This window comes from Dendrobates tinctorius, unplaced genomic scaffold, assembly GCF_039654945.1.
Source record: "Dendrobates tinctorius isolate UK_male_01 unplaced genomic scaffold, ASM3965494v1 ptg000015l, whole genome shotgun sequence".
In the NCBI taxonomy this organism is placed as follows: domain Eukaryota; kingdom Metazoa; phylum Chordata; class Amphibia; order Anura; family Dendrobatidae; genus Dendrobates; species Dendrobates tinctorius.
In genome coordinates, this window is record NW_027361683.1 from 39,534,445 (window position 1) to 39,561,181 (window position 26,737).

General features: G+C 44.9%; 1 protein-coding gene across 1 annotated transcript in view; it reads left to right on the forward strand.

Annotated features, from left to right (window-relative positions):
* The first annotated feature begins 11,415 nt into the window (after positions 1-11,415).
* The window catches only part of ARID1A (AT-rich interaction domain 1A), a 137,769-nt gene continuing 122,447 nt past the window's right edge, over positions 11,416-26,737 (forward strand). The window contains exon 1 of the mRNA XM_073563834.1: positions 11,416-13,275. Within this exon, the coding sequence (XP_073419935.1) occupies positions 12,613-13,275 (663 nt within the window). The 5' untranslated portion in view covers positions 11,416-12,612. The remainder of the gene's footprint in view (positions 13,276-26,737) is intronic.

Here is a 26,737-nt window from a genome sequence, read left to right on the forward strand (position 1 = left end):
ATTTGGGGAAAAATTTGAAAAGTTTGCAATTTTCAAAACTCTTAATTTTTATGCCTTTAAACCAGAGAGTTATGTAATACAAAATAGTAAATAAATAACATTTACCACATGTCTACTTTCCAGCTGCATCATTTTTTAAAAGTTGATAAGCAATTTTTTATTTTTCCAACAAAATTTATAAAACCATTTTTTTAGTAACCATATCACATTTGAAGTGAATTTGGGGGCCTATATGATAGAAAACACCCAAAAGTGACAACATTTTTAAAACTGCAACCCTCAATGTCCTCAAAACCACATTCAAGATGTTTATTAACCCTTCAAATGATTCACAGGAATTAAAGCAACGTGGAAGGAAAAAATGAACATTTTCCTTTTTTTCACTAAAATGTTACTTTAACCCCAAACTTTTTTCACAAAAGTAACAGGAAAAAATGGACCCCAAAATTTGTTGTGCAATTGCTCCTGAGTACCTGGATACCCCATATATGCGGGAAAACTACTGTTTGGGTGCATGGCAGAGCTCAGAAAGAAAGGAGTTATGTTTTGGAAAGCAGACTTTGATGGAATGGTCTGCAGGCATCATGATGCGTTTGGAGAACCCCTGATGTGCCTAAACAAGTGACCCCATTTTGGAAACTTGACATCCTAGAGAATTTATCAAGACATGTGGTGAACACATTGAACCCACAGGTACTTCACAGAATTTTACAACGTTGAAATGTGAAAATGAAAAACAAAACAAAAAATTTCCTCAAAAGTGTTGCTTTAGCTCCATTTTTTAAATTTTCAGAAGGGTAGCAGGAGAAAATGGACCCCCAAATTAGTTGTGCAATGTGTACTTAGCACACCCGATACCCAAGATGTGGTCAAAAACTACTTTTGAGACACAATGCAAAGCTCAGAAGGGAAGAAGTGCCATATTGGAGTTCAGATTTTGCTGGAATGGTTTGTGGACATGTAACATTGGCACATGATGTAACAGAACAACAGAACCCCCACCCCTTAAGTGATCTCATTTTACAAACTACACCCCTCAATGAAATAATCTAGGGGTGCAGTGAGCATGTTGACATCACATGTGCCTCACAAAAATTTATACCAATAGGCGGTGAAGAAAGAATAATTAATTTTACTAGTAAAATGTTGTTTTAGCCCCAAGTTTTTAATTTTTCTAATGGCTAATAGGAAAAATAGAACTTTCAGTTTACTGAGCAATTTCTGCTGAGTGCGTCAATAACCCACATGTAATTGGGAACTACTTTTCAGGTACATTGTGAAGCTTAGAAGGGAAGGAGCGCAATATAGTGCAGATTTTGCTGTCATGGTCTGTCACATTGGCAGAGCCCCTGAGGTGCCAGAAAATCTGAACTCTCCATAAGTAACCCCATATTACAAACTACACCTCTCAAAGAATTCATGTAGGGGTGCAGTGATCATATTGACACCAAAAGGGGGTCATGGAATTTTATACCATTGGGCAGTGAAAAGAAAATAATTATTTTTACCACAAAAATGTTGTTTTAACCCCAGATATTACATTTTCATGCGGGAAAAGGGGTAAAAATAGCACAACAATTTGTCACAATTTCTGCTGAACATAGAAATACCCTATACAGTGCCTACAAGTAGTATTCAACCCCCTGCAGATTTAGCAGGTTTGATAAGATGCAAATAAGTTAGAGCCTTCAAACTTCACACAAGAGCAGGATTTATTAACAGATGCATAAATCTTACAAACCAAAAAGTTATGTTGCTCAGTTAAATTTTACTACATTTTAAACATACAAGTGTGGGTCAATTATTATTCAACCCCTAGGTTTAATATTTTGTGGAATAACCCTTGTTTGCAATTACAGCTAATAATCGTCTTTTATAAGACCTGATCAGGCCGGCACAGGTCTCTGGAGTTATCTTGGCCCACTCCTCTATGCAGATCTTCTCCAAGTTATCTAGGTTCTTTGGGTGTCTCATGTGGACTTTAATCTTGAGCTCCTTCCACAAGTTTTCAATTGGGTTAAGGTCAGGAGACTAACTAGGCCACTCCAACACCTTGATTTTTTGCCTCTTGAACCAGGCCTTGGTTTTCTTGGCTGTGTGCTTTGGGTCGTTGTCTTGTTGGAAGATGAAATGACGACCCATCTTAAGATCCTTGATGGAGGAGCGGAGGTTCTTGGCCAAAATCTCCAGGTAGGCCGTGCTATCCATCTTCCCATGGATGCGGACCAGATGGCCAGGCCCCTTGGCTGAGAAACAGCCCCACAGCATGATGCTGCCACCACCATGCTTGACTGTAGGGATGGTATTCTTGGGGTCGTATGCAATGCCATCCAGTCTCCAAACGTCACGTGTGTGGTTGGCACCAAAGATCTCGATCTTGGTCTCATCAGACCAGAGAACCTTGAACCAGTCTGTCTCAGAGTCCTCCAAGTGATCATGAGCAAACTGTAGACGAGCCTTGACATGACGCTTTGAAAGTAAAGGTACCTTACGGGCTCGTCTGGAACGGAGACCATTGCGGTGGAGTACGTTACTTATGGTATTGACTGAAACCAATGTCCCCACTGCCATGAGATCTTCCAGGAGCTCCTTCCTTGTTGTCCTTGGGTTAGCCTTGACTCTTCGGACAAGCCTGGCCTCAGCACGGGAGGAAACTTTCAAAGGCTGTCCAGGCCGTGGAAGGCTAACAGTAGTTCCATAAGCCTTCCACTTCTGGATGATGCTCCCAACAGTGGAGACAGGTAGGCCCAACTCCTTGGAAAGGGTTTTGTACCCCTTGCCAGCCTTGTGACCCTCCACGATCTTGTCTCTGATGGCCTTGGAATGCTCCTTTGTCTTTCCCATGTTGACCATGTATGAGTGCTGTTCACAAGTTTGGGGAGGGTCTTAAATAGTCAGAAAAGGCTGGAAAAAGAGATAATTAATCCAAACATGTGAAGCTCATTGTTCTTTGTGCCTGAAATACTTCTTAATACTTTAGGGGAACCAAACAGAATTCTGGTGGTTTGAGGGGTTGAATAATAAATGACCCTCTGAATAAACTTTTCACAATTTAAAAAAAAATTAAACAAAGAAATAACATTCTTTTTTGCTGCAGTGCATTTCACACTTCCAGGCTGATCTACTGTCCAAATGTCACAATGCCAAGTTAATTCCGAATGTGTAAACCTGCTAAATCTGCAGGGGGTTGAATACTACTTGTAGCACTGTATGTGGCTGTGCAGAATTGCTTAGCCATATGGTGAGACTAGAGAGGGACGGAGCGCTATTTGCCTCCTGGAGAGCAGATTTTCCTAGTCTAGTTTGTGGACTTCATATATAGAGGCCTTAAGTGCTAGAAGAGCAGAATCCCCCAAGTGACCCCATTTTGGAAAAATACCCCTTGGGAATTAGTCTACATGTGTAGTGATGATCTGACTCCATGGGTGTTTTCCAGAAACAAGCAGTAGTGGATGTTGCTGAGTGAAAATTGCAAATCTGCTATTGTAGTCACCAGTACGTGGTAGTTCCCAGTCCGTGCTTCTTCATACATACACTAGTAAATTAGGCGGGCTCTCATCACTACAGAAATGCCAAACTTGTGGATGCTAAATGTGGTTTAGGTACACTGTGGTGCTCAGTAGTGAGAGGCATTTGAATTTGGGAGAACAGAATTTGCTAAATTTATTTTGGGGGGCGAGGAGCCATAGCTGTTGTGAGTTCATTCTCTGGTTCACCAGTTGTGAGTTCTCCTTCCAGACTCCCTCTGGTGGTAACAGGAGGTAGTGAGGCTGATTTGATCGGTGGAGATCTGCCACCTGAGAATGAGGATGACGATTGGACCTCAGGAGTCTCAGATTGGATTTAAGACAGCCGACGCCCTATTCAGTTGCTGGTGATTCCTTCTGGCTTGTCAGCTCTTGGTTTTCAGCTCTGTTCCAGTCATCTAAAGCTAAGTTTTTCTGCTAATGTTCTCACTTGATTTTGTTGGTCTATTCAGTGTTTTGGTGTGGTCAGCCAACCCCGGCTGGGTGCTGTGCTGAATTTCCACTCTTATTTATCAGTATTTTGCCAATTTGGTTTTTATCCCTTACTAGTTTGGTCTCTTTTTGCTCTGTCTCAGAATATTTCAGAGTGCTGATATAGTGGGAGAAGTCTAGTGACTTCAGGGTTAATTTTGCTATCAGAAGTGTTGGACATTATTTTTGTAGGGTTTTTTGCAGGTTGCAGTGTCTTTCCTTTCCTCTCTAGTTAGTTTGGGCCCCATCGTTTGCTCAGCCTATTTTCCTGCCTGTGTTTGTGCCTTCATCTTGTTTCACCGTCAATACATGTGTGGGGGCTATCTATTCCTTTGGGGTCTGCTCTGGGGCAGTTAGTTTTCCCCTTTTCATGCTTCAGGCTTATTTCATAGAATCATAGAATCGTAGAGTTGGAAGGGACCTCCTGGGCCATCTGGTCCAACCCCCTGCTCAAAGCAGGATTCGCTAAATCATCCCAGTCAGATGTCTGTCCAGCCTCTGTTAGGAAGACTTCCATTGAAGGAGAACTCACCACTTCTCGTGGCAGCCTGTTCCACTCATTGATCACTCTAACTGTCAAAAAGTTTTTTCTAATATCTAATCTGTGTCTCCTCCCATTCAGTTTCATCCCATTGCTTCTAGTCTTTCCTTGTGCAAATGAGAATAAAGTTGATCCTTCTACAATGTGACAGCCCTTTAGATATTTGTAGACAGCTATTAAGTCTCCTCTCAGTCTTCTCTTTTGCAAACTAAACAATCCCAAATCCTGCAACCTTTCCTCATAAGACAGGGTTTGCAGACCGGTCACCATTCTGGTCGCTCTTTTCTGAACTTGCTCCAGTTTGTTGATGTCTTTTTTAAAATGTGATGCCCAAAAGTGGACACAATATTCCAGATGAGGTCTGACCAAAGAGGAGTAGAGGGAAATAATGACTTCACGTGATCTAGACTGTATGCTTCTGTTAATACATCCTAGAATTGCATTTGCCTTTTTTGCTGCTGCATCACACTGTTGACTCATATTCAGTCTGTGATCTATTAGTATACCCAAGTCTTTTTCACATGTGCTGTCACTTAGCCCTATTCCTCCCATTCTATATATGCTTTTTTCATTTTTATTGCCCAGATGTAGTACTTTGCATTTCTCCCTGTTAAAAACCATTCTGTTAGTTGCTGCCCACTTCTCCAGTTTATTTAAATCTTTTTGAATCCTCTCTCTCTCTTCTCTAGTATTAGCTATCCCTCCTAGCTTTGTGTCATCAGCAAATTTAATCAGTTTACCCTCAATTCCTTCATCTAAATCGTTGATAAAGATGTTGAACAATACAGGGCCCAGGACAGAGCCCTGTGGTACCCCACTTGAGACATTCTTCCAACTGGATGTGCAGCCATTTACGACCACTCTTTGGGTCCGATCACTAAGCCAGTTATGAATCCACCTAACAGTTGCCTTGTCCATTCCATACTTAGTCATTTTTTCAATAAGGATTGTATGAGAGACTTTGTCAAATGCTTTGCTGAAGTCAAGATATACTATATCTACAGCATTTCCTTGATCCACCCAATCAGTGATACCGTCATAGAAGGAAATTAAGTTAGTCTGACATGACTTATTAGTTACAAACCCATGCTGACTCTGTTTGATCACTTCATTCTTATCCAGGTATTGACATACATGTTGTTTAATAATTTGTTCAAAGATCTTTCCTGGTATAGAAGTCAGACTCACCGGCCTATAGTTGCCTGGGTCCACCTTCTTCCCCTTTTTGAAGATAGGAACAACATTTGCTCTTCTCCAGTCTTTTGGCACTTCTCCTGTTCTCCAAGAATTTTCAAAGATTATGGAGAGAGGTTCAAAAATTTCTTCTGCTATCTCCTTCAGTACTCTGGGGTGTAATTAATCTGGACCTGGAGACTTGAATTCATTTAGGTTAGCTAAGTGTTTCCTCACTATCTTTCTGTTTATAGATATCCTGGATTCTTCTATTCCCTTAATAGGACAGTGAATAACAGTTGATGTTACATTTCCTTTCTGAGAGAAAACAGATGCAAAATAGGAATTTAAAAGTTCAGCCTTCTCAACATCCTGTCTTACCATTTCATCATTTTCATCCTGTAAAAATCCTATAGCATCTTTGACTTTTCTTTTACTTTTGACATATCCCCAAAATCCTTTATTATTGCTTTTCACATCTCTTGCAAGCCTCAATTCATTTTCAGCTTTAGATAATCTGATTTGTGCCCTGCAGGTTCTGCAGACAGCATTATATTCTTCTTTAGATATGCCTCCCTCTTTCCATTTTATAAACATTTTTTTCTTCCTTTTTAGCATGTGCTTAAGTTCTGTGTTCATCCATCCTGGTTTCCTTAACTGCTTCCTATTCTTCCCTCTTTTCGGAATTGTTAACAACTGTGCTTTGAGAATTTCATTTTTCAAGATTTCCCATCCTTCCTGGACATTTTTGTCTTTAAGGATATCCAGCCATTGGATCCCTCCAATTCTCTTTCTGAATCCCTTAAAATCTGCCTTTCTGAAATCTAACCTTGATGTCTGAGTCTTCACAGGTCTTCCGCCTCTAGTTATCCAAAATTCTAAAATAGCATGGTCGCTACCTCCTAGGGTCCCAGCCACTTTTACCTCCTCAACCATTTCCTCCCTGTTTATAAGGATTAGATCCAAGGTAGCAGTTCCCCTTGTTTTCTCCCTTACCTTTTGGAAGATAAAGTTGTCAGCAAGAGAGGATAAGAATTTCCTTGACCTGTTAGTTTTGCCTGAGAGAGATTCCCAACAAATGTCTGGATAGTTGAAATCTCCCATGACAACTATGTCATATTTTTTGGAGAACTTGGCCATTTGATGCATAAAGAGTTCATCCATAGTTTCAGCTTGCACAGGCGGCCTGTAGTAAATGCCTACAATGGTGTCCTTTCCATTGTTCTGTCCTTGTATTCTTACCCAAACAGTTTCCACAGAACTCCCAGTCTCTGAAGCTTCAATCTCTGTGCAGATATACGCGTTTCTAACATACAATGCGACACCCCCTCCTCGTTTATCAAGTCTGTTTCTTGCAAATAAGTTGTATCCTTCTAGTCTTGTATTCCAATCATGTGTATTGTCCCACCAAGTTTCAGTGATTCCAATGACATCATATTTCTTTTCCTGTGTTAGTAGTTCCAATTCTCCTTGTTTGTTGCCCATCCTTTGTGCATTAGTATAGAAACATTTTAGTTTGTGATTGGTTTCTCTTTCTCCAATATTTTTATTAATTAGATTCTTTCGTCTTTGTTCTTCCTTTCCACTTCTAATAGCAGAGTTCTCAATAGCATTTGTCAGGTGTATGGCTTTTTCTGGTCTTTTGCTTCCCTTCCCATGTTGTTCTAGTTTAATTTAGTCCTCCGGCTGTGACAAAGCGTCTAGGAACATCGTAGGTACGCTCCACGGCTGCTGCTAGTTGTGTGGTAGGATCAGGGATCTCCAATCTGCATAGTTACCAACCTCTCTGGTTTTCTGTGACTTAGCTTGTTTTGCTTTTTTCTCCTCGGTGACCCATTCATAACACATAGCGCTTTTCCAGAGCCTTTGTACTACCAGTACCGTAGAAGCCCCTATATTTCCGCTAACAGATGACAGACCTGAGTGGGGACTTGCTTTTTTTGTGGATTGAGTTGAAGCTTTCATTGGGAACATTTTACATAACATTTGTGATCACATTTATCCAACACTCTACGCTGAGCACCTGGGGTTTCTATCTAAGGCTGTGTGCCCACGTAGAGTTTTTTTAGCGTTTCTGCTGTGGAAATGCTAAAAAAAATGCATTCCCTTGCAATCCAAAGGGATTCCGCAGTTGCTGTGCCAATGCTGCGGAATCGCACAGCGGTAAAATCCGCAGCATGTCCATTATTTCTGCGGAATCGCGGCTATTCCGCCGCCATAGGATTGCATTGAAACGCTCACTTTACACTTGTGGCTATGCCCACCATGTGTAAAGTGAGTGCTTCCTGTGCTAATGGTACCCAGGGTCTGGAGGAGAGCAGACTCTCCTCCATGCCCTGGCTACCATATCCCTGTAAAAAATAGAATTAAAATAAAAAATAGGGATACACTCACCTTCTGTCGGCCCCCGGAGCCCTCACGGTCATCATTGTCGCTGGCGGCAAGTTCCGTTCCCAGGGATGCCTTGCGACAATGACCTCTGATGACGTATTTTTTATTATTTTTAACATTCTACCTTTTAGGCTACGTGCACACGTTGCGGAATTGCCGCGGAAATTTCCACGGGAATTCCGCAACTCCCTGCCCAGGAAATACGCTAGAATTCTGCATGTGTAAGTCCGGCGTTTTAACTAACGTTTTGCAAGCGTAATTAGCTTGCAGAATACTAGCGTTTTCTAAGCGATCTGTAACATTGCTTGGAAAACTGATTGACAGGTTGGTCACACTCGTCAAACATAGTGCCTATGAGGCTGCCTATGCGGCATCAGTAGCAAAAAGATAAAGTTAAAAATAATAAAAAAATGGTGTTTTTCTCACCTTTCGGCGTCCCAAGCACCGTCCCCACTCCCGCTCCCAGTGATGCCTTGCGACAATGACCTTTGATGACGTAGCGGTCGCTAAGATATCGCGAGACCGCGACTTCTTCAAAGGTCATTGTCGCAAGGCATCGTTGGGACCGGAAGATGCCAGGAGCATCGCTGAGGCCTGGGGACGCTGCGCGGGACGCCGGAAGGTGAGAAAAACACCATTTTTTATTTTAATTCTTTTTTTTACAGAGATATGATACCCAGGGCCTGGAGTACCTCCTCTCCTCCAGACCCTGGGTACCATCCGCACATTTTCCGGTCACTTTGCGCATGGTGGCCATAGCCACATGCGGAAAATAAGCAAAACAATGCATTCCTATGTGTGCGGAATTCCCACGATTCCACAAAAAGAATAAGCATGCTGCGTATTTCTCCACGATTCGATTCCGCCGCGGAAAAATACGCATTAGCACAGCATGTGCGGAATGCCATAGGAATGCATGGGATGCTTTTTTTTGCGTTTACGCTGCGAAAATGCAAAAAAATGATACGTGTGCACACAGCCTTACTATTGATGTTGCATAGGCAGCATCAATAGCAAAACGTTGGTCACACTTGTCAAGCACTATGCTTGACAAGTGTGACCAACCTGTCAATCACTTTTCCAAGCGATGCTTCAAATTGCTTGGAAAAGCGCAAGCATTCTGCAAGCTAAAATGCTTGCAAAACGCTTGTGTTTTGTGGGAAAACGCATGCAAATTCCGCATGCGTTTTACCCGTGGCAGGAAGTTGTGGAAATGCTGCGGACAATTCCGCAGCATTTCTGCAATGTGGGCACATAGCCTTAATCTCCGAGTGACCTGACAGATGAAACCCCCGATGGATCCATTCACTATAATGAGGCAGCAGAGTTACTCTGGACTCCGTCTGGCCTCTGTTCAGCGATGTCCTTCTTTTCTGAAGTACACAAAACTGTGGCCGATGGCACTTTTATGCACTCCCGGACGTATAGATGCGTCCAAGGTTGTAAAGGGGTTAAGTCCAATTTAATTTTCATCCTAAGTCCTTAATTGTTCAATGCCATAATCGAAATTATTTTCTAATACACTTGAAATAAAAATTCCCTATCCTTCCTTAACTACTCTATTTGACAGCTTTTCTATTTTTTCCCCACTACCTTCTTGATGCCACTTTGATTGAGAATCCCAGCACATGCTGGGGTATTCATGTGAAGCGTCATCACGGGACAGGTCACTGCTGCAGCCTTTGCCCCTCCCTGAAGTGACGCGTCATCAGTGACATCTATTTCAGGGGTTGGGCTAGTCCCTGCATGTTGTGCATAGTGATAGTGTGTGCTTTGTTGCTGGCTCAAATCAGCAATGAGCCTGCAACAGAGCGCTTTGTCAGAATACACGGCGTGCACAGATCAGTGCCACCCCTGAGAATGACATCATTGGTCTCTGCATGTCAGGTAGTCTGACATCATGCTCTCCTGCCAGCATGTAAGTGCTGACCTGAGAAGGCAACAGAGACCCTCTGCCATTGTGCCCGTAGCATATCACGCAGGGACTAGCTATAGAAACGAGTCACTGATGACGCGTCACTTCAGGGAGGGGGCAGAGGTTGTGCCAGTGACCATAGCCTCTGCTCCCTGATGATGCTTTGTGGGATTCTCAAACGGAGGGTCAGAAAAAAAGGAAGTAGGGAAAAAATAGAATAGCAGCTAGTGTCAGTTACAAGGATAGGGAATTTGTAATGCAAGCATATTAGGAAATAGTTTTGATTATGGCATTACACAAGTACTAAGAGGAAAAATTAATTTGTACTTTCAACCATTGAGTAAAAAAAATCTTTTTTCTTGACAATCTTGCTTATCCAAATGTTTAGACAAGAATCATGAAATGTGACTTTCCAAACGCTGCAGTTTTTACTTTTTGCACGTGTCACTGCAGACCCTGCCTGGAGCAAAGCTTCTGACAGTTTTCAATATTATTATTATAGCGCCATTTATTCCATGGCGCTTTACTTGTGAGGAGAGGTATACATAGTACATACAAGTACAGTAATCTTAAACAATACAAGTCACGACTGGTACAGGATGAGAGAGGACCCTGCCCGCGAGGGCTCACAATCTACAATGGGATGGGTGAGGATACAGTAGGCGAGGGTAGAGCTGGTCGTGCAGCGTTTTGATGGATCGGTGGTTACTGCAAGTTGTAGGCTTGTCGGAAGAGGTGGGTCTTCAGGTTCTTTTTGAAGGTTTCCATGGTAGGCGAGAGTCTGATATGTTGTGGTAGAGAGTTCCAGAGTAGAGGGGATGCGCGGGAGAAATCTTGTATGCGATTGTGGGAAGAGGAGATAAGAGGGGAGTACAGAACGAGATCTTGTGAGGATCGGAGTATGCCGCAGTGTTTTAGACTAACATAAGACTAAAGGATTTGCAACTTTGTGTTCTAAAAAAATAGTGAAAAAGTTAAGAGAAAAATGTGCATTTTTTATTTTGCAGCAAAATCATGAACCATGTGCACAAATAATGATAAAAAAGAGCAAAGACAAGATAAAGTGGCATCATGAAATGGCAAAGGATGAATTGGGCCCCGGTGTATTGCAGGGAGCTGGTGGCACGTCACATCCAGTCCTCTTCTTCACTCCCCACCCCTGGTGCTGTGCCCAGCAGTGTGCCCGCTGCATTGTGTACACACAGGGAAGCACATGTGTGGGCAGAGACATGTGAGCAGGTCCAGCACTGTGGCTCCTGCGCTCTCCCGGCCGCAGCAGCCTCCTCCCTCCTTTGTCTACAGCCCCACATTACCGCCCTCACACTCCGGGTTTTGGGAGCTGCCACGCTCCACCGCGGCGCATTGTGGGCCAGCCCGGCCAGTCAGTGTGATTAAGAATGAAGATCCGGGGAGCGCGCCCCTCCCCCCGGGCCGGCGCTCCGAGCTCTTTGTGCCTGCGTCTGGGGATCACTGGGGGAGCGGTGCCATTGGCTGCGGCCATGGCGGCAGCGTGCGCGTGGAATGGGACTAATGGCCGTCCTGTGAAAGTCATACTCCACAGTGTGCGCCTGGCTGCGGAGCTCGTGGCCGCGCATGGATGCTGCCATGTGACCACGGCCATGTATGTGCACAATGCTCAGCGCCCGCACGTTACTTCGCTGGAACACAATGAAGATCAGTCCTGAGCGCACACACCTTGTGACGTAGCCACGTATGGCCACGCCCTGCGCCGTCACGTGACCCACCTCCCCTCGGGTTCCCGCGCTCCGCCCCCGGGTCTTACTGCCCGGATCGCCTTGGTTCTCAGTGCATAGGAGGCGATCGGATGACTCCGGATCTTGTCAGCAGGTCCAGGTCTTCCTGTCCGGCTCTTGTTTGTAAGCCTATAGGAAAAGGAGGGTTCATTCTCCGTGATCCAGCGCCGGCCCTTGCTCCGCTTTCATTGTGTCCCTGCACCTGGACTGACTCCAGATTCCGGGCTTTGCAGAGCCAATGAAGGCGCTGTGCTGCCATCTTGAATCCAGCTCCGTGTTTTCCCCAGCGGCTCTCTCTGGAGCGCTGCTCTGATTTCCCCACTCTCGCCATTCTTATGGGAGCGTGACCCCGGTCCGGGTCTTCCGGGCGCCCAGGCAATGTGATCGCTCCAGGGCTGTGCTCCCCCGCCGAGAGCATGCAGGGCTCCCGTGTGTAGCCGCCGCTCGTGCTCCGGATCCGCCGCGGGCTTTCTTCGCCGAGGTCTGGCGCTCCAGTTCCGGGTCTTGCAGCGTTCCGCCTGCCCAGTGTTGCAGGCAGTGCCCGGCTTCCCGTCCGGCGCTCCAGGCCGCGCGTTCCCGAGCCTTGTGCAGGAAGCTCCTTCCCGGCTCCCCCCGTGCTCCACTCGCCGGGTCTTGCGGCCTCAGCCTCCCCCAGTCCAGGACTCCGAGCTCCGCGCTTTGCGGCCTGTCTCTCCTCCTCCTCTTTCGGTAAAATGGCCTCTCCTCCTCCTCTCCACCGCCTCGTGTCCGACTAAACGGCTCCCCTCCCCTCCTGCCCGAGACTAGCCCGACACCTGGGGGGGGAGGCCACCTCCGTCCCCACCCTCCACATAGTGCTCCATGGCCGCCCAGGTGGCCCCGGCCTCCGGCCCCAGCCTCGGAGGAACCCCGCCCGCCGCCGGTCCCGAATTAAAGAAGAGCCCCGGGGACCCCCCTCCTGCCGAAGCTCAGGCCGAGGCCCCGGCCCAGGTTTCCGCGGACTCCGAGACGCCTGAAGCGGCCAACGGAACCCGTGCGGCCCCGACGTCCGCGCTTCAGGAGCCGGGAGATACGGCTGCGGCCTCGTCCGCCTCGTCGCTCCCGCCCGGGGGATTCGCCTTCTCCTCCTACAACCGGGGAGTCTTCCAGCCTGGCCCCGGCCTGGACTATCCGCCTCCGAACGAGGCCTACAACTCCTATCCGGCCTACCCGAACCGGGCCTACCAGCCGGGATACCCCCCGCCTCGCCCGACTGCCTCCACGGGCAAGCCCCCGGCTCCGGCCTACCCCCCGCCTCCGCCACGGTTCGGCCCCGCGCAGCCAGCAGCTGCTACCCCGACTCTGAACCAGCTGCTGACGGCGCCCAGTCCGGGGCGGGGGTTCCCGGCCTACCCCGGAGGGGACTACTCGGAGCAGCACAAAGGACCCGAAGGCTATGCGGCCGCCTGGGCCACAGGACAGCGAGGGGTGCACCCGCCCGGGAGCCCTGGCAGCAGCGGGCAGAGCGTGCCCAGGACGTCGCAGGTAACGCCAGTGACCTTTATGTTTGTGTGTGCTAGGACGGGAACAATGTGGGATCGGGGGAAGCAGCAGCCGGTATTGTGTGCAGACAATGAGCTATGGCATGCTGGTGACACTGGAGGCCCATGGCCATACTGACACTTGTCATGTAGTGCTCTCCTCCCTGGTGTAATGTGTACAAAGCATGACCGTGTACTGTATACCTACACCTCTATCATCCAACCTGGTGGTGATCCTCTACATGACCGTGTACTGTATACCTGCACCTCTATCATCCAACCTGGTGGTGATCCTCTACATGACCGTGTACTGTATACCTGCACCTCTATCATCCAACCTGGTGGTGATCCTCTACATGACCGTGTACTGTATACCTGCACCTCTATCATCCAACCTGGTGGTGATCCTCTACATGACTGTGTACTGTATACCTGCACCTCCGTCCTCATCCAACCTGGTGGTGATCATCTACATGACTGTGTACTGTATACCTGCACCTCCGTCCTCATCCAACCTGGTGGTGATCATCTACATGACTGTGTACTGTATACCTGCACCTCCGTCCTCATCCATCCTGGTGGTGATCCTCTACATGACCGTGTACTGTATACCTGCACCTCTATCATCCAACCTGGTGGTGATCATCTACGTGACCGTGTACCGTATACCTGCACCTCTATCATCCAACCTGGTGGTGATCCTCTACATGACCGTGTACTGTATACCTGCACCTCTATCATCCAACCTGGTGGTGATCCTCTACATGACCGTGTACTGTATACCTGCACCTCTATCATCCAACCTGGTGGTGATCCTCTACATGACCGTGTACTGTATACCTGCACCTCTATCATCCAACCTGGTGGTGATCCTCTACATGACTGTGTACTGTATACCTGCACCTCCGTCCTCATCCATCCTGGTGGTGATCATCTACGTGACCGTGTACTGTATACCTGCACCTCTATCATCCAACCTGGTGGTGATCCTCTACATGACCGTGTACTGTATACCTGCACCTCTATCATCCAACCTGGTGGTGATCCTCTACATGACCGTGTACTGTATACCTGCACCTCTATCATCCAACCTGGTGGTGATCCTCTACATGACTGTGTACTGTATACCTGCACCTCCGTCCTCATCCATCCTGGTGGTGATCATCTACGTGACCGTGTACTGTATACCTGCACCTCTATCATCCAACCTGGTGGTGATCCTCTACATGACCGTGTACTGTATACCTGCACCTCTATCATCCAACCTGGTGGTGATCCTCTACATGACCGTGTACTGTATACCTGCACCTCTATCATCCGACCTGGTGGTGATCCTCTACATGACCGTGTACTGTATACCTGCACCTCTATCATCCAACCTGGTGGTGATCCTCTACATGACTGTGTACTGTATACCTGCACCTCCGTCCTCATCCATCCTGGTGGTGATCCTCTACATGACCGTGTACTGTATACCTGCACCTCTATCATCCAACCTGGTGGTGATCATCTACGTGACCGTGTACTGTATACCTGCACCTCCATCCTCATCCACCCTGTTGGTGATCCTCTACATGACCGTGTACTGTATACCTACACCTCTATCATCCACCCTGGTGGTGATCCGCTACATGACCGTTTACTGTATACCTACACCTCTATCATCCACCCTGGTGGTGATCCGCTACATGACCGTGTACTGTATACCTACACCTCTATCATCCAACCTGGTGGTGATCCTCTACATGACCGTGTACTGTATACCTGCACCTCTATCATCCAACCTGGTGGTGATCCTCTACATGACCGTGTACTGTATACCTGCACCTCCGTCCTCATCCAACCTGGTGGTGATCCTCTACATGACCATGTACTGTATACCTGCACCTCCGTCCTCATCCATCCTGGTGGTGATCCTCTACATGACCGTGTACTGTATACCTGCACCTCTATCATCCAACCTGGTGGTGATCATCTACGTGACCGTGTACTGTATACCTGCACCTCCATCCTCATCCACCCTGTTGGTGATCCTCTACATGACCGTGTACTGTATACCTACACCTCTATCATCCACCCTGGTGGTGATCCGCTACATGACCGTGTACTGTATACCTGCACCTCCGTCCTCATCCATCCTGGTGGTGATCCTCTACATGACCGTGTACTGTATACCTGCACCTCTATCATCCAACCTGGTGGTGATCCTCTACATCAGGGTTTCCCAACTCCAGTCCTCAAGGCACACCAACAGATCATGTTTTCAGGATTTCCTTTGTATTGCACAGGTGAAGCAATTGTCACCTGAGCAATACTAAGGAAATCCTGAAAACATGATCTGTTGGTGTGCCTTGAGGACTGGAGTTGGGAAACCCTGCTCTACATGACCGTGTACTGTATACCTACACCTCTATCATCTACCCTGGTGGTGATCCGCTACATGACCGTGTACTGTATACCTGCACCTCCGTCCTCATCCACCCTGGTGGTGATCCTCTACATGACCGTGTACTGTATACCTGCACCTCCGTCCTCATCCACCCTGGTGGTGATCCTCTACATGACCGTGTACTGTATACCTACACCTCTGTCCTCATCCACCCTGGTGGTGATCTGCATGACCGTGTACTGTATACCTGCACCTGCGTCCTCATCCACCCTGGTGGTGATCCTCTACATGACCGTGTACTGTATACCAACACCTCTGTCCTCATCCACCCTGGTGGTGATCCTCTACATGACCGTGTACTGTATACCAACACCTCTGTCCTCATCCACCCTGGTGGTGATCCTCTACATGACCGTGTACTGTATACTTACACCTCCGTCCTCATCCACCCTGGTGGTGATCCTCTACATGACCGTGTACTGTATCCCTTCACCTCCGTCCTCATTCACCCTGATGGTGATCCTCTACATGACCGTGTACTGTATACCAACACCTCCGTCCTGGTGACAATCCTATATATGACCATGTATTCTATATCTACACCTCCGACCTCATCCATCCTGGTGGTGATCTTCTACATGACCGTGTACTGTATACCTACACCTCCGACCTCATCCATCCTGTTGGTGATCCTCTACATGACCGTGTACTGTATACCTACACCTACGTCCTCATCCACCCTGGTGGTGATCCTCTACATGACCGTGTACTGTATACCTACACCTCCATCCTGGTGACAATCCTATATATGACTGTGTATTCTATAGTTACACCTCCGACCTCATCCATCATGGTGGTGATCCTCTACATGACCATGTACTGTATACCTACACCTACATCTTCATTAGTCCTTGTGGTAATTCTCTACATGACCATGTACTGTATGCATACACCTCCGTCCTCATCCATCCTGGTGATGCTCGAAATGACCATGTACTGTATACATACACCTGTGTGATCCTCTACATGACCATTTACCTTCACCCATGTCCATCTCAATCCTCTAAATGACCATATACTATATACCTACACTTCTGTCCTTATCCATCCTGTGATGATCCAGTACATGACCATTGCCTGTATACCTATGCTTTGTGCACAATTAGGCAACTTGCATTTTTGAATAATTTTAGCATTGAAGAACTACAGTGCTGTTGGTCAGTCCAAAAGGTTAATTAGCCTGAATATGTAAGAAAGTGAGGTTTTGTCTTAGAATATTTGTGTGTACATGATTATTGGGTAACTGTTAGTATGCACAATTATTATGCACCTAAATAAAAATCGTGACTGTTTCCATCTCAATTGTTAATTTTCACTTGTTAAAGTGAAACAAACAACTGAATGTACAAAAATACATTGGACATTTAAATATCTATAATCAGAAAAAAACAGGCAGTACTCCAAAAATTAAAGTGAAAAACAGTGGCTTTACTGATCCATAAGCTTCATTTTGGTAGTGCTACCAAATTTTCATTTATTATATATAGAAAAAAAGAATTTAGCACAGTAAAAATAAGGGGGTGCAAAGTCTCACAAGCATATACCAAACCTTGTAAATAGATTCAATAAAAGTTGAAACAGCACTCCATGTAGCAGTTAGAAGGTGCTCTTTATTGGCCCATGTGGCGATGTTTCGGTCCTGGATGCGGAGAGAGAGAGATAGATAGATATATATATATTTATTTTCTCTCGGTGTCCATTATAGGCAATCCTACTTTTTAGTAAGTCACAAACCTTCCATCCATGAAGTCTGTCAATTTCTTAATTTGCGATCAATTAACTTTGTGGCCAGCGCCAACCACTGCCTCACAGACTGTTCAGATAGATGTACTGTTTTCTTTCACTATACAGCTGTTTAAAGGGAACCTGCCACCTCATTTTTCGCATATCGGCTGCAGTCACTGCCATTAGGGGCTTATCTACATCATTCTGTAATGCTATAGATAAACCCTTGATGTAACCTGAAAGTAAAACAAGTCAGATTATACTCACCTGGGGAGAGGCCCGGTCCGATTGGTGTCGCGGGTCCGGTGCCTCTCATCTTCATGCGATGACGTCCTCTTCCTTGCTTCTGTTGCAGCTCCTGCGCAGGCATACTGATCTGCCCTGTTGACAGCAGAGTAAAGTACTGCAGTGCACAGGCGCACTGCAGTACTTTGCTCTGCCCTCAACAGGACAGATAAGTGCGCCTGCGCAGGAGCCGCGACAGAAGCAAGGAAGAAGACATCATCGCATGAAGATCTGAGCCGCCGGATCCGGACAAGCGACCTGCCTTTTACTGTCCTATTCCACTGTCCCTGATCAGTATCAGTGGGTAGCTTTAGCTGAGTCTCCTTCATGATAGGAATATGTAAGGCAGTGTATGGAGAGCAGTCACCGTTGAGCAGGGAGCCATTTTCATTTATCTGTAGCCGCAACTTGGCAGTATTCGTATACAGGGCATCTTTATATGGATTGACTGGGTCCTTGCTGTTGTCTGGTGTATTAGTGGACCAATGTATTTTAGGGCCATATGTGTATCATTCATCAGATTTTTTTTCATGGTGTGGTTTTTAATGAATATCTGGTAAACATGTATATTTAACATGTTCCAGTGATCCTTTTGTTTGTCAGTTACGCTACTCACTTGAGGAAGGAGGGCCATGTCTTTATTCTCTATCTTTAAAGGTGGTATCTGGGAATTTTTTTAATAGATGTAGTTAACACGGGCAACTTACCTCTGTTGTACCCGGCGCCAGTCATTGACTGCTCCTGCTGGAGATTCATCTGCTCCCTGTCAAACAGAGCAGAAGTTTTTCTTCCTTTTGGCAGGGTGGGACTACTATTGTCATGCTCTCTGCATCCCCCAATTAGGCAGCAGAGAGTGGGCTGTCAATCAGCATGATACCAGTAGACCTTCCCTGTCCACAGGACAACAAACTGCTGCTCTCTTCTCTTGACATCAGCAGAAGCTCTGTGCCAGCAGAGGATGGCATCAGGCACAACAGGTAGGTAGCAACTACCTGCCTGTTGGTGCTTAGGCACATTTTTTTTTTTTTGTAAGTCCTGGATATATCCTTTTAAGGCCTTTATTGGCTTTTTGGATAGCTAAGCAGTACATCTGCGATGGAGCATTGTTCTGCATTAAAAAGTCATGGTTTTCTGAAGACGCTGACTTTCATGTACCACTGCTTGAAAAAGATGTCTTTTAAAAACCGATGAGGAGTTTAGAGTTTTGTTTTTTTTTCTGTGTTTAACCCAAGTTGAAGTGGAGTTCTGTACCCATTACTGATGGAGGCAAAGGCCCATCCATTACATCTACTAAGGGTATGTGCACACGGAGTTTTTTGGCTCTGCGGATTTTGTAGTAAAAACCACAGATAAATCCGCAGGACTAAAGTCCTGCGGTTTTGCCCTGCGGTTTTACACCTCATAATGGATGAGGTGTGAAACCGCAGCGTTTCTGCACAAAAGAATTGACATGCTGCGGATTGTAAACCGCAGAAAAATCCGCAGCATGTGCACAGCATTTTTTTATTTCCATTGGAAATAAAGGTACTGTACAACGCAGCAGAATTCACAGCGTGTGCACATACCCTAAGAGTCACTTTCATCTCATCTGTCCGTAAAACATTTGAAAAATCTTTTTTCAGACATTTCTTGGTCCAGTCTTGACGTTTCTACTTGTCTTGTTCAGTGGTAGTCTAGTTCCAGCCTTCCTTGCTTTGGCTGTATCTGAGCACCTTGTACTTGTGGGCACTCCCGGGAGGTTGCAGTTCTGGACCATAATAGCACCGAAGGATAATGGGTTCCTGGCCACTCCACCTTTGATTCTTAAGTCTTTGGCAGTTGAGGCCTGTTTCACACATCGGTTTTTTTTTGTCAGTTAAAATCTGCTATAATGGCGGACAACGGAACCGTTCCTGTACTGACCACAACGTTTGGCACCGGACCATTGTTTTAACGGATCCGTTGAAGGAAGAATTTTAAAGGAACCGCTGCCTGGGGGGGGGGGGAGAGAATTTTTTTCAGCCGCCAGAACGGGGTTTAGGGTGAAATTTGCGGCCGAGGCAAATCCTCCGGGCATGCGCAATGTAAAATGCGGATCCGGCCGCCCGAAAAAACGATGCATTATCCGTTCAGGTATGTCGGCGGACGCCAAAATTTTGGCGGATCCGCAAAATAACGGATCCAACGGATGGCCATCCATCAAGATCTGGTAATGCAACTCAATGGGGAAAAAAAACTGATCCGCCAAGCAAAACGGCGGATTTTGACTGATGGGGGAAAAACGGATGTGTGAAACAGGCCTAACATGCATCTTTTTCTCAACATGACACAATTTTAAGAGTGCTGCATCCTTCTGTAAGACTTTTCTCAATTTTGGGACTTTTTCAGAGTCCGTTAAATGTCTTTTTGGGCCATTTTCCCTGAGGAAAACAGGATGTATGGTCAAAATACTCGTCTGCATGTATTGTACGTTCTCATCCATCCTACTGATCTTATATATGAATATGTACTATGATGAACCTGTATATGACCAAGTACTGTATGCATACATTTTCATTCCCCAAAACAGGGTGGATTTGATTTAAATCTAACTGATTTAAATCACTAGTCAGGCTTGATTTAAATCAGTGATTTAAATCAAAGTTTCTACCTAAACTAGTTCTTGCTACTTTAACATGCAAGTAGATGAAGATTTTTAGAATCACTTTTTATATAACTTTTTTCTCCCCAGTTTAATGGGTTAATCATTCATATTTGGACACCACTGTTCTGTTGTACTTAGGAAGGAGAAAAATAATCCTGACCTTAACAATTTAAATAGATTTATTCAACTGAAACAATAACATTACAGCATAAGTTATTTGCTTAAACAAACATCCATGTTTGTTAACTAATTTGGCTAAACAAAATATATATATATTTTAAGAAACTTAGACTGTCAGCCCAGCCGACACATGAAAAACTTAAATACTACTGTCCCTGCTGTCCTCTGTAGCTCACTTGTCGTCATCTTCATCATCATCTTCTTTGTTCCTATTCATAATCTGGAAAAGAAAAACAAGCTTTCCTGCTTTATTGGGTCCCAACCGATTTCTCAATTTAGAATGAATGAGTCCAAAGGAAGAGAATATTCTTTCAACGCCTGCAGAAGAAGCTACTGCTGTTAAAAGTGAAATCATTACTTGAACAGTCTCTAAATCCAAGCGCTTAAGTGACTTCCACCAGTTTACTGGTGTGACCTTCCTTAAAATATCTTCAGCAAACATATATTTCTTGAATGGTTCCCCCTTAGCTCTGAAGTTTATTATAGTTGGCATTAAAGATGGATGATTGCTGGATACCCATGTCATAGCTAACTCCTCTTCCTCAGCACTTAGGTTTTGACCCTGATATTGGATATTGACAATATTTGCCAAAAAATGAGCTGGAGTCAGTGCTTGTCCCATTCGTTTGTTTACTGCTTGTAATTTAATTCTGTCCATGTGTAGTTCTGTTTTTAAGTGTTCACTCAGTTCCTTCCAAATTTCAACAGCATCCGCAATAAAACAGCTATTTTTCTGTATTTTGTTTAAAGCTTGAGAGATGGGTTTCAGGAAGCTCAGCATATGTTCAACATTTCTCTTAAGCCCAATGTTGAGGATTTTGGCCGTGACAGTGCCATCTATTTTATCTCGATTTTCTTCACAAAGTGTCATCAGAATAGGCCAGTTTTTGATATACTGCTCAAAACAGTCCACCACAGAGTTCCATCTAACATCTTGTGGGAGCGTTAGCTTGGTTCCACCCATCCTTTTCAGAGCGCTGCAGCAAAATGATTATTACGGAAGTATTTAGCAATTTCAACATTAGCCTTTATTTCTGGAACACTTAAGTCTTTGGCTAAGAGGTGCAGCAAATGAGCACTGCAACCATATGTTATTAGCAGCTTTGTATTCCCTCCCTGCTCTTCTAAATCTCTTCTCATCTTGGATACGTTTGCAGCATTGTCAGTGACCAAACTGCGTACTAGACATTTGAATTTTTGTTCACATGTCGTTATAGCTTTTACTGACACTTCTTGTAAGTATTCTGCTGTGTGTGCATTTCCTGACGTATCAGTTGTTTGTGCAAGGAAGACTTTACCTTCTTCTGTTGTTATACAAGCACATACAATAGGATCATTGTGGACATTACTCCACCCATCAATACTTAGGGTATGTGCACACGCTGCGGATTCTGCTGCGTTTCCGCAGCGTTTTTGGCTCTGCAGAAACGCTGCAGATTCTGCTGCGTTGTACAGTACCTTTATTTCCTATGGAAATAAAAAAAAGCTGTGCACATGCTGCGGATTTTTCCGCGCGGTTTTGCTGCGGTTTACAATCCGCAGCATGTCAATTGTTTGGTGCAGAAACGCTGCGGTTTTACACCTCATCCATTATGAGGTGTAAAACCGCAGGGCAAAAACGCAGATAATCCGCAGATAAACCGCAGAAAAACCGCAGCACTTTGTCCTGCGGATTTCCTGCGGTTTTCTCTACAAAATCCGCAGAGACTAAAAACTACGTGTGCACATAGCCAAAGGTTAACAATTTTACCCTCCAGAGCTGTTGCACATTGCTCCATTTCTCCGTCATACACTTGATCCAGCAGTTTCCCTGCAACATCAGCTCTTCTGGGTGGACTGTATCCTGGTCTCAGTGACTGAACCATATTAATGAAATGTGGGTTCTCAGTCAGACGGAAAGAAGAGTTCGTTGCATAAATAAACTGGGCAATTTTTTCATCAATCAACTCTTTTTCTAATCTGCTAGTTCTTATCACAAACCTATCTATGGTGGTTCCAGGAGGTAAAGGTTTTTTCTTCCTTTTGGGTGATGGTGATATGTGGCTGTGGGTGTCTGATGATGATGCTGCTGCTGCTAATGAAGCACTATCCTGGATGGATAACTCTGAAACTGTAGAACAGGATGATGGTGATCTTGGAGGTGGATCGTTTCCAGAATCCATGAATTCCCCTAAACAAAAAAAGTCAATGCTGTTATTTTATTGTTTATACAATTTCTGCTTATTGTACACAACACATCACTGGCCCTGCCCCAAAAGGAATATTTGTTTTTCTTCATAACTGTACCAAATGACAGTAACATGCAGTAATAAAAAGAAATATAATTTTTCTCACACATGACAGTTCAGTCTTTAGAAATAGGATTCAATAAAAATGTTTACCAACCTGAAGATCCTGCCTGTTCAGAAGTGTTTCTTTGGTCATCTTCATCACCGCACTTCTCATGATGTTGCCTCATTCGCGCCACCAGGCCTTGCATCTCTTTGTTGCATCGTTTGCATTTTGCACGCATGCCTGCCTTACCGATAGGCGAAGGAGCTTCATTAAAATATTCCCAAACTGGGTCTCTTTTACGGCCTGCTGCCATTATAAGGAAAGAATGTAATAAACCTCAGATCGTACACACAAACAGATCCAGACTTGTCTGTCTGTGGCTATGCTGCAGTATTGTGCTCAAAGTTTCACTTTCATTTTCTTGTCTGCTTGCCCTTCCTCCTCCTCACACTTAAGGCCCTTTTACATTTAGCGATGCACCAGCATTCCGACCAGCGATCCCACCCGGTCAGGATCGCTGGTGCATCGCTAAATGATCGCTAGTGAGCTTTCATACAGAAAGACCTCACAGCGATTCAGCAGCGACGCAGCGCACGATACTTACCATTCACACGCAGCGATCCTGCGTCCTCCCGCCCGCCTCCACGCGTCGCTCGTCGTCACAGCAGGAAGTCTCAGCAGGAAGCGCCCGACGAGAAATGGAGCCGGACATTCTCGCGCGATCAGCGATGGACAGCGGGGGAGCCGGTCGCTGGTAAGTATCACACATAGTGATATTGCTAGCAATATCACTATAACGTCACAAAACCAGTGACGTTTTAGCGATATTGCTAGCGATATCGCTTAGTGTAAAACCCCCTTTAGATTCACATTCTTCTTGTGTTGTGCAGATCTATTCCACTCCAAACAATCAGAAACACATTGTCTAACTTCTTGGACTTGGCACTGAAGGGGTTGATTCTGTATTCATAGGTTTTTAGAACAATAGGATTAAGGTCTTTTTCTCAACTCTGTTCATGTTGTAACATTTTTGCCGTGAAGAAGAGGCTGGGACCTCTGCGGAGTCAAATTCAGTTTTGAGAACTGCGTAAGTAAAGCGAGCGTCTGTGATAATCTAGGAGAGAAACTGCCCACTAATCCAACAGAAACCTCTGGAAGAGCATGGCATTGTGAATGTTACACATATACAGCCTTTATTCTACTGAGTTAAACAACTCAGCTTTATCTCATGATGGAAGAACCTTTGGATGGTAAAATATTTTCCTCAAAAAGCAGTTTATTGAAAAAAATCCGATTTAAATCAAAAATCCGATTTTTTTTTTTTTTTTTTTTTTTTTTTTTTTTTTTTTTTTTTTTTTTTTTTTTTTTCCCCCTCCATTGATTTTTATCCACCCTGCCCCAAAATACGTATCTGAATTTAGTTTTCATTTCTGATAATCTGATCTGGGAGTGTAAATCATGGATCACTGGCCGCTGTAGATGCCGCTTGGACCACTTCTGGATCCAATTAATGTTTTTTGAAGGGTTTCAATCTAAAAACTGAAAGTTGGGTGCCAGAAGCACATTTCACCCTGATCACTAAGCCTCCTGTTTGGGATAATGGATTAAATGTAATGACTTAAAAGCACACTTTCAAGATAAAAAAACCTAGTGCCAGGTTTGCGGGTAACTTTGGAAACAAATTACCTGTTGTGTTTCCTTCATATATTCACGTCCCACGTTGGATACATATTTTGTTCTTAAATGGCTATATGCTTCATAATAAAGATGAGCAAATTCACGACTCGCTGACCAGCAATATTTTGTTACAGAATATTTAGGACTCTGGAGGGCCCTTAAATTAACAATTTTAGGATAGTGTTATAACCCTTATGCCTCATTCAGACGTTTGATATTCTCCGTGCTATGCGTGGCTTTCAGGGATCGCACTTGTACCTGTGTGGCCATTCCACATGTCTTTTTTTTCCGCTGGCTGAGTGGTTTGTGGGGAATTGTCCAGTTTTTATCTGTGGATTGAAATTGGACAAGAATCAAAATCACCAATGCAAGTCTATGGACCATTGAAATAATTGGACCGCACTTTGATAAGTTTGGTCTGATTTTCACAGTCTGTCAGAACGGACAATGGACAAACTTATTTTTTTTTCTCCACATATGAGAATAAACTGAGTACTAAAAATCGGTCTATTTTTCTCATACATGAGAATGACAGATGTCTGAATGAGGCCTTACATGGGAGGAAAATGCAATTAGTGCTCACATAGTTACCATACATAGATCAGCCCTGTCATTTATATGGAAACTCCTTGCGTGCAGTGCCTATGGCTTGGTAATGCAAAAACTGTAAGTGCCCTACTACTGAGGAATAGGTGCTTTGTTTGCTAATTTGTGGTACTATGGTCTTGCTCAGAAGCAATGAAATGCATAACCCAGAATTTGGAGTGCTGCTATAATGCGGCCAATTGGATTCGCCATCAGAGGTTTGCGGCTTGAAAAAAAAAAAAAATGATCACAAATAAGTTTTAGTGAACTTTATTATTGTTCTTTTGGGACTTATTTGTTCTTAAGGCTATGTGCCCACGCTAGCGTTTTTAAACGCTCAGGAAAAGGATCCCCTTTCCCAGAAAACGCGCATCTTCTTCCGCGCGTTTCTTGCGCGTTTTTTGACGCGTTTTTGACACGCGATTTCTGGGAACATTGGGGACGGCTAAAAACGCTGAGCAATGCGGGAATTAATGAGCCTACTGCGTTTTTAGCCGCTAAGCGATTCCTGAGCGGTTAAAAATGCATGGATTGGCACAAAAAGCCAAAAACGCATGCTAATTAATTTGATGCATCTTTTAAGCATTTCTGCAGCATCTGATCCGGCACAAACGCTGCGGAAATGCTTAACAAAACGCATCGTGGGCACACAGCCTAAATGCTTGTTTTTGGGTCTAAAAATAACTTTTGCAGTTTCATTAAAATTTTGCACCATTTAGCTTTAACCGTCTGATTCCTTGGACAGTTAAAGGGATTGTTCACTACGTTGGCAATCTCTTCTCAGTCGCTATGTTCCCTCCCCTTATAAAATAATAATGTCTTCACTCATTCAGTGAGGGTGCTGTTCCAGCATTGCTGGGTCTGGCTCTCTTGGGGCTCACATGACATATCACGTGAGCCCTTCAGCCTATCAGCGTCTGCTTCCCTTTACCCTACGTCAGACGGAGCGGACATTTAGAAGAGGTCAGAGCTGCGGCTGCTCTCTTGTGGTGCATAATGTCTCGCAAGCCCTGGAAGAGCCGACACCGCTGGAATGGCACCCGCATCGGAGGTGATTATAGCTGCTACTTTATTGTTTTATTTATTAAGGGGATTTTTACATAAACCAGGAAGGGGGAAATTGGCAGCTGCTATTTTATAAGAGGGGGTGGACATGGTGATTTTGAGAATGGGCTGTCTTAGTGGACAGTCTTTTAACCCTTTCACGACGCTTTGCAGTATATATGTCATGGTTAGGAAGGCTTTCCCGACCGATGCAGTATATGCACACTGGCACCTGGCACTCAGTCAGGAGCGGTGCCGGCACAACTACCAGCAGTTTAACCTGCTAAATGCTGCGATCGATATCGATCACAGCGTTTAGAAGACAGGCAGAGGGAGCCTCCGGAGTAGTCATGGGGGCTCGATTGTTGCCATGGTGACCCAATGTTATGACAACATCCGGGTCACCAGGGCTAGCAGGCTTGTGTGTCAGTGCAGCACTGACAGTTTGTAAAGCATGGCAATGCTCATGCATGAGCATAGCTGTGCTCTGTAAGTGATCAGACTGCAAAAAGTGAAAGTCCCATGCAGGAACTGTTAAACAAAGCAAAAAACCAAATTTGTAAAAATATTTATAAAAAAATAAATCCCTATTCTGAAAAACATTGTACCCATAAATAAATATTT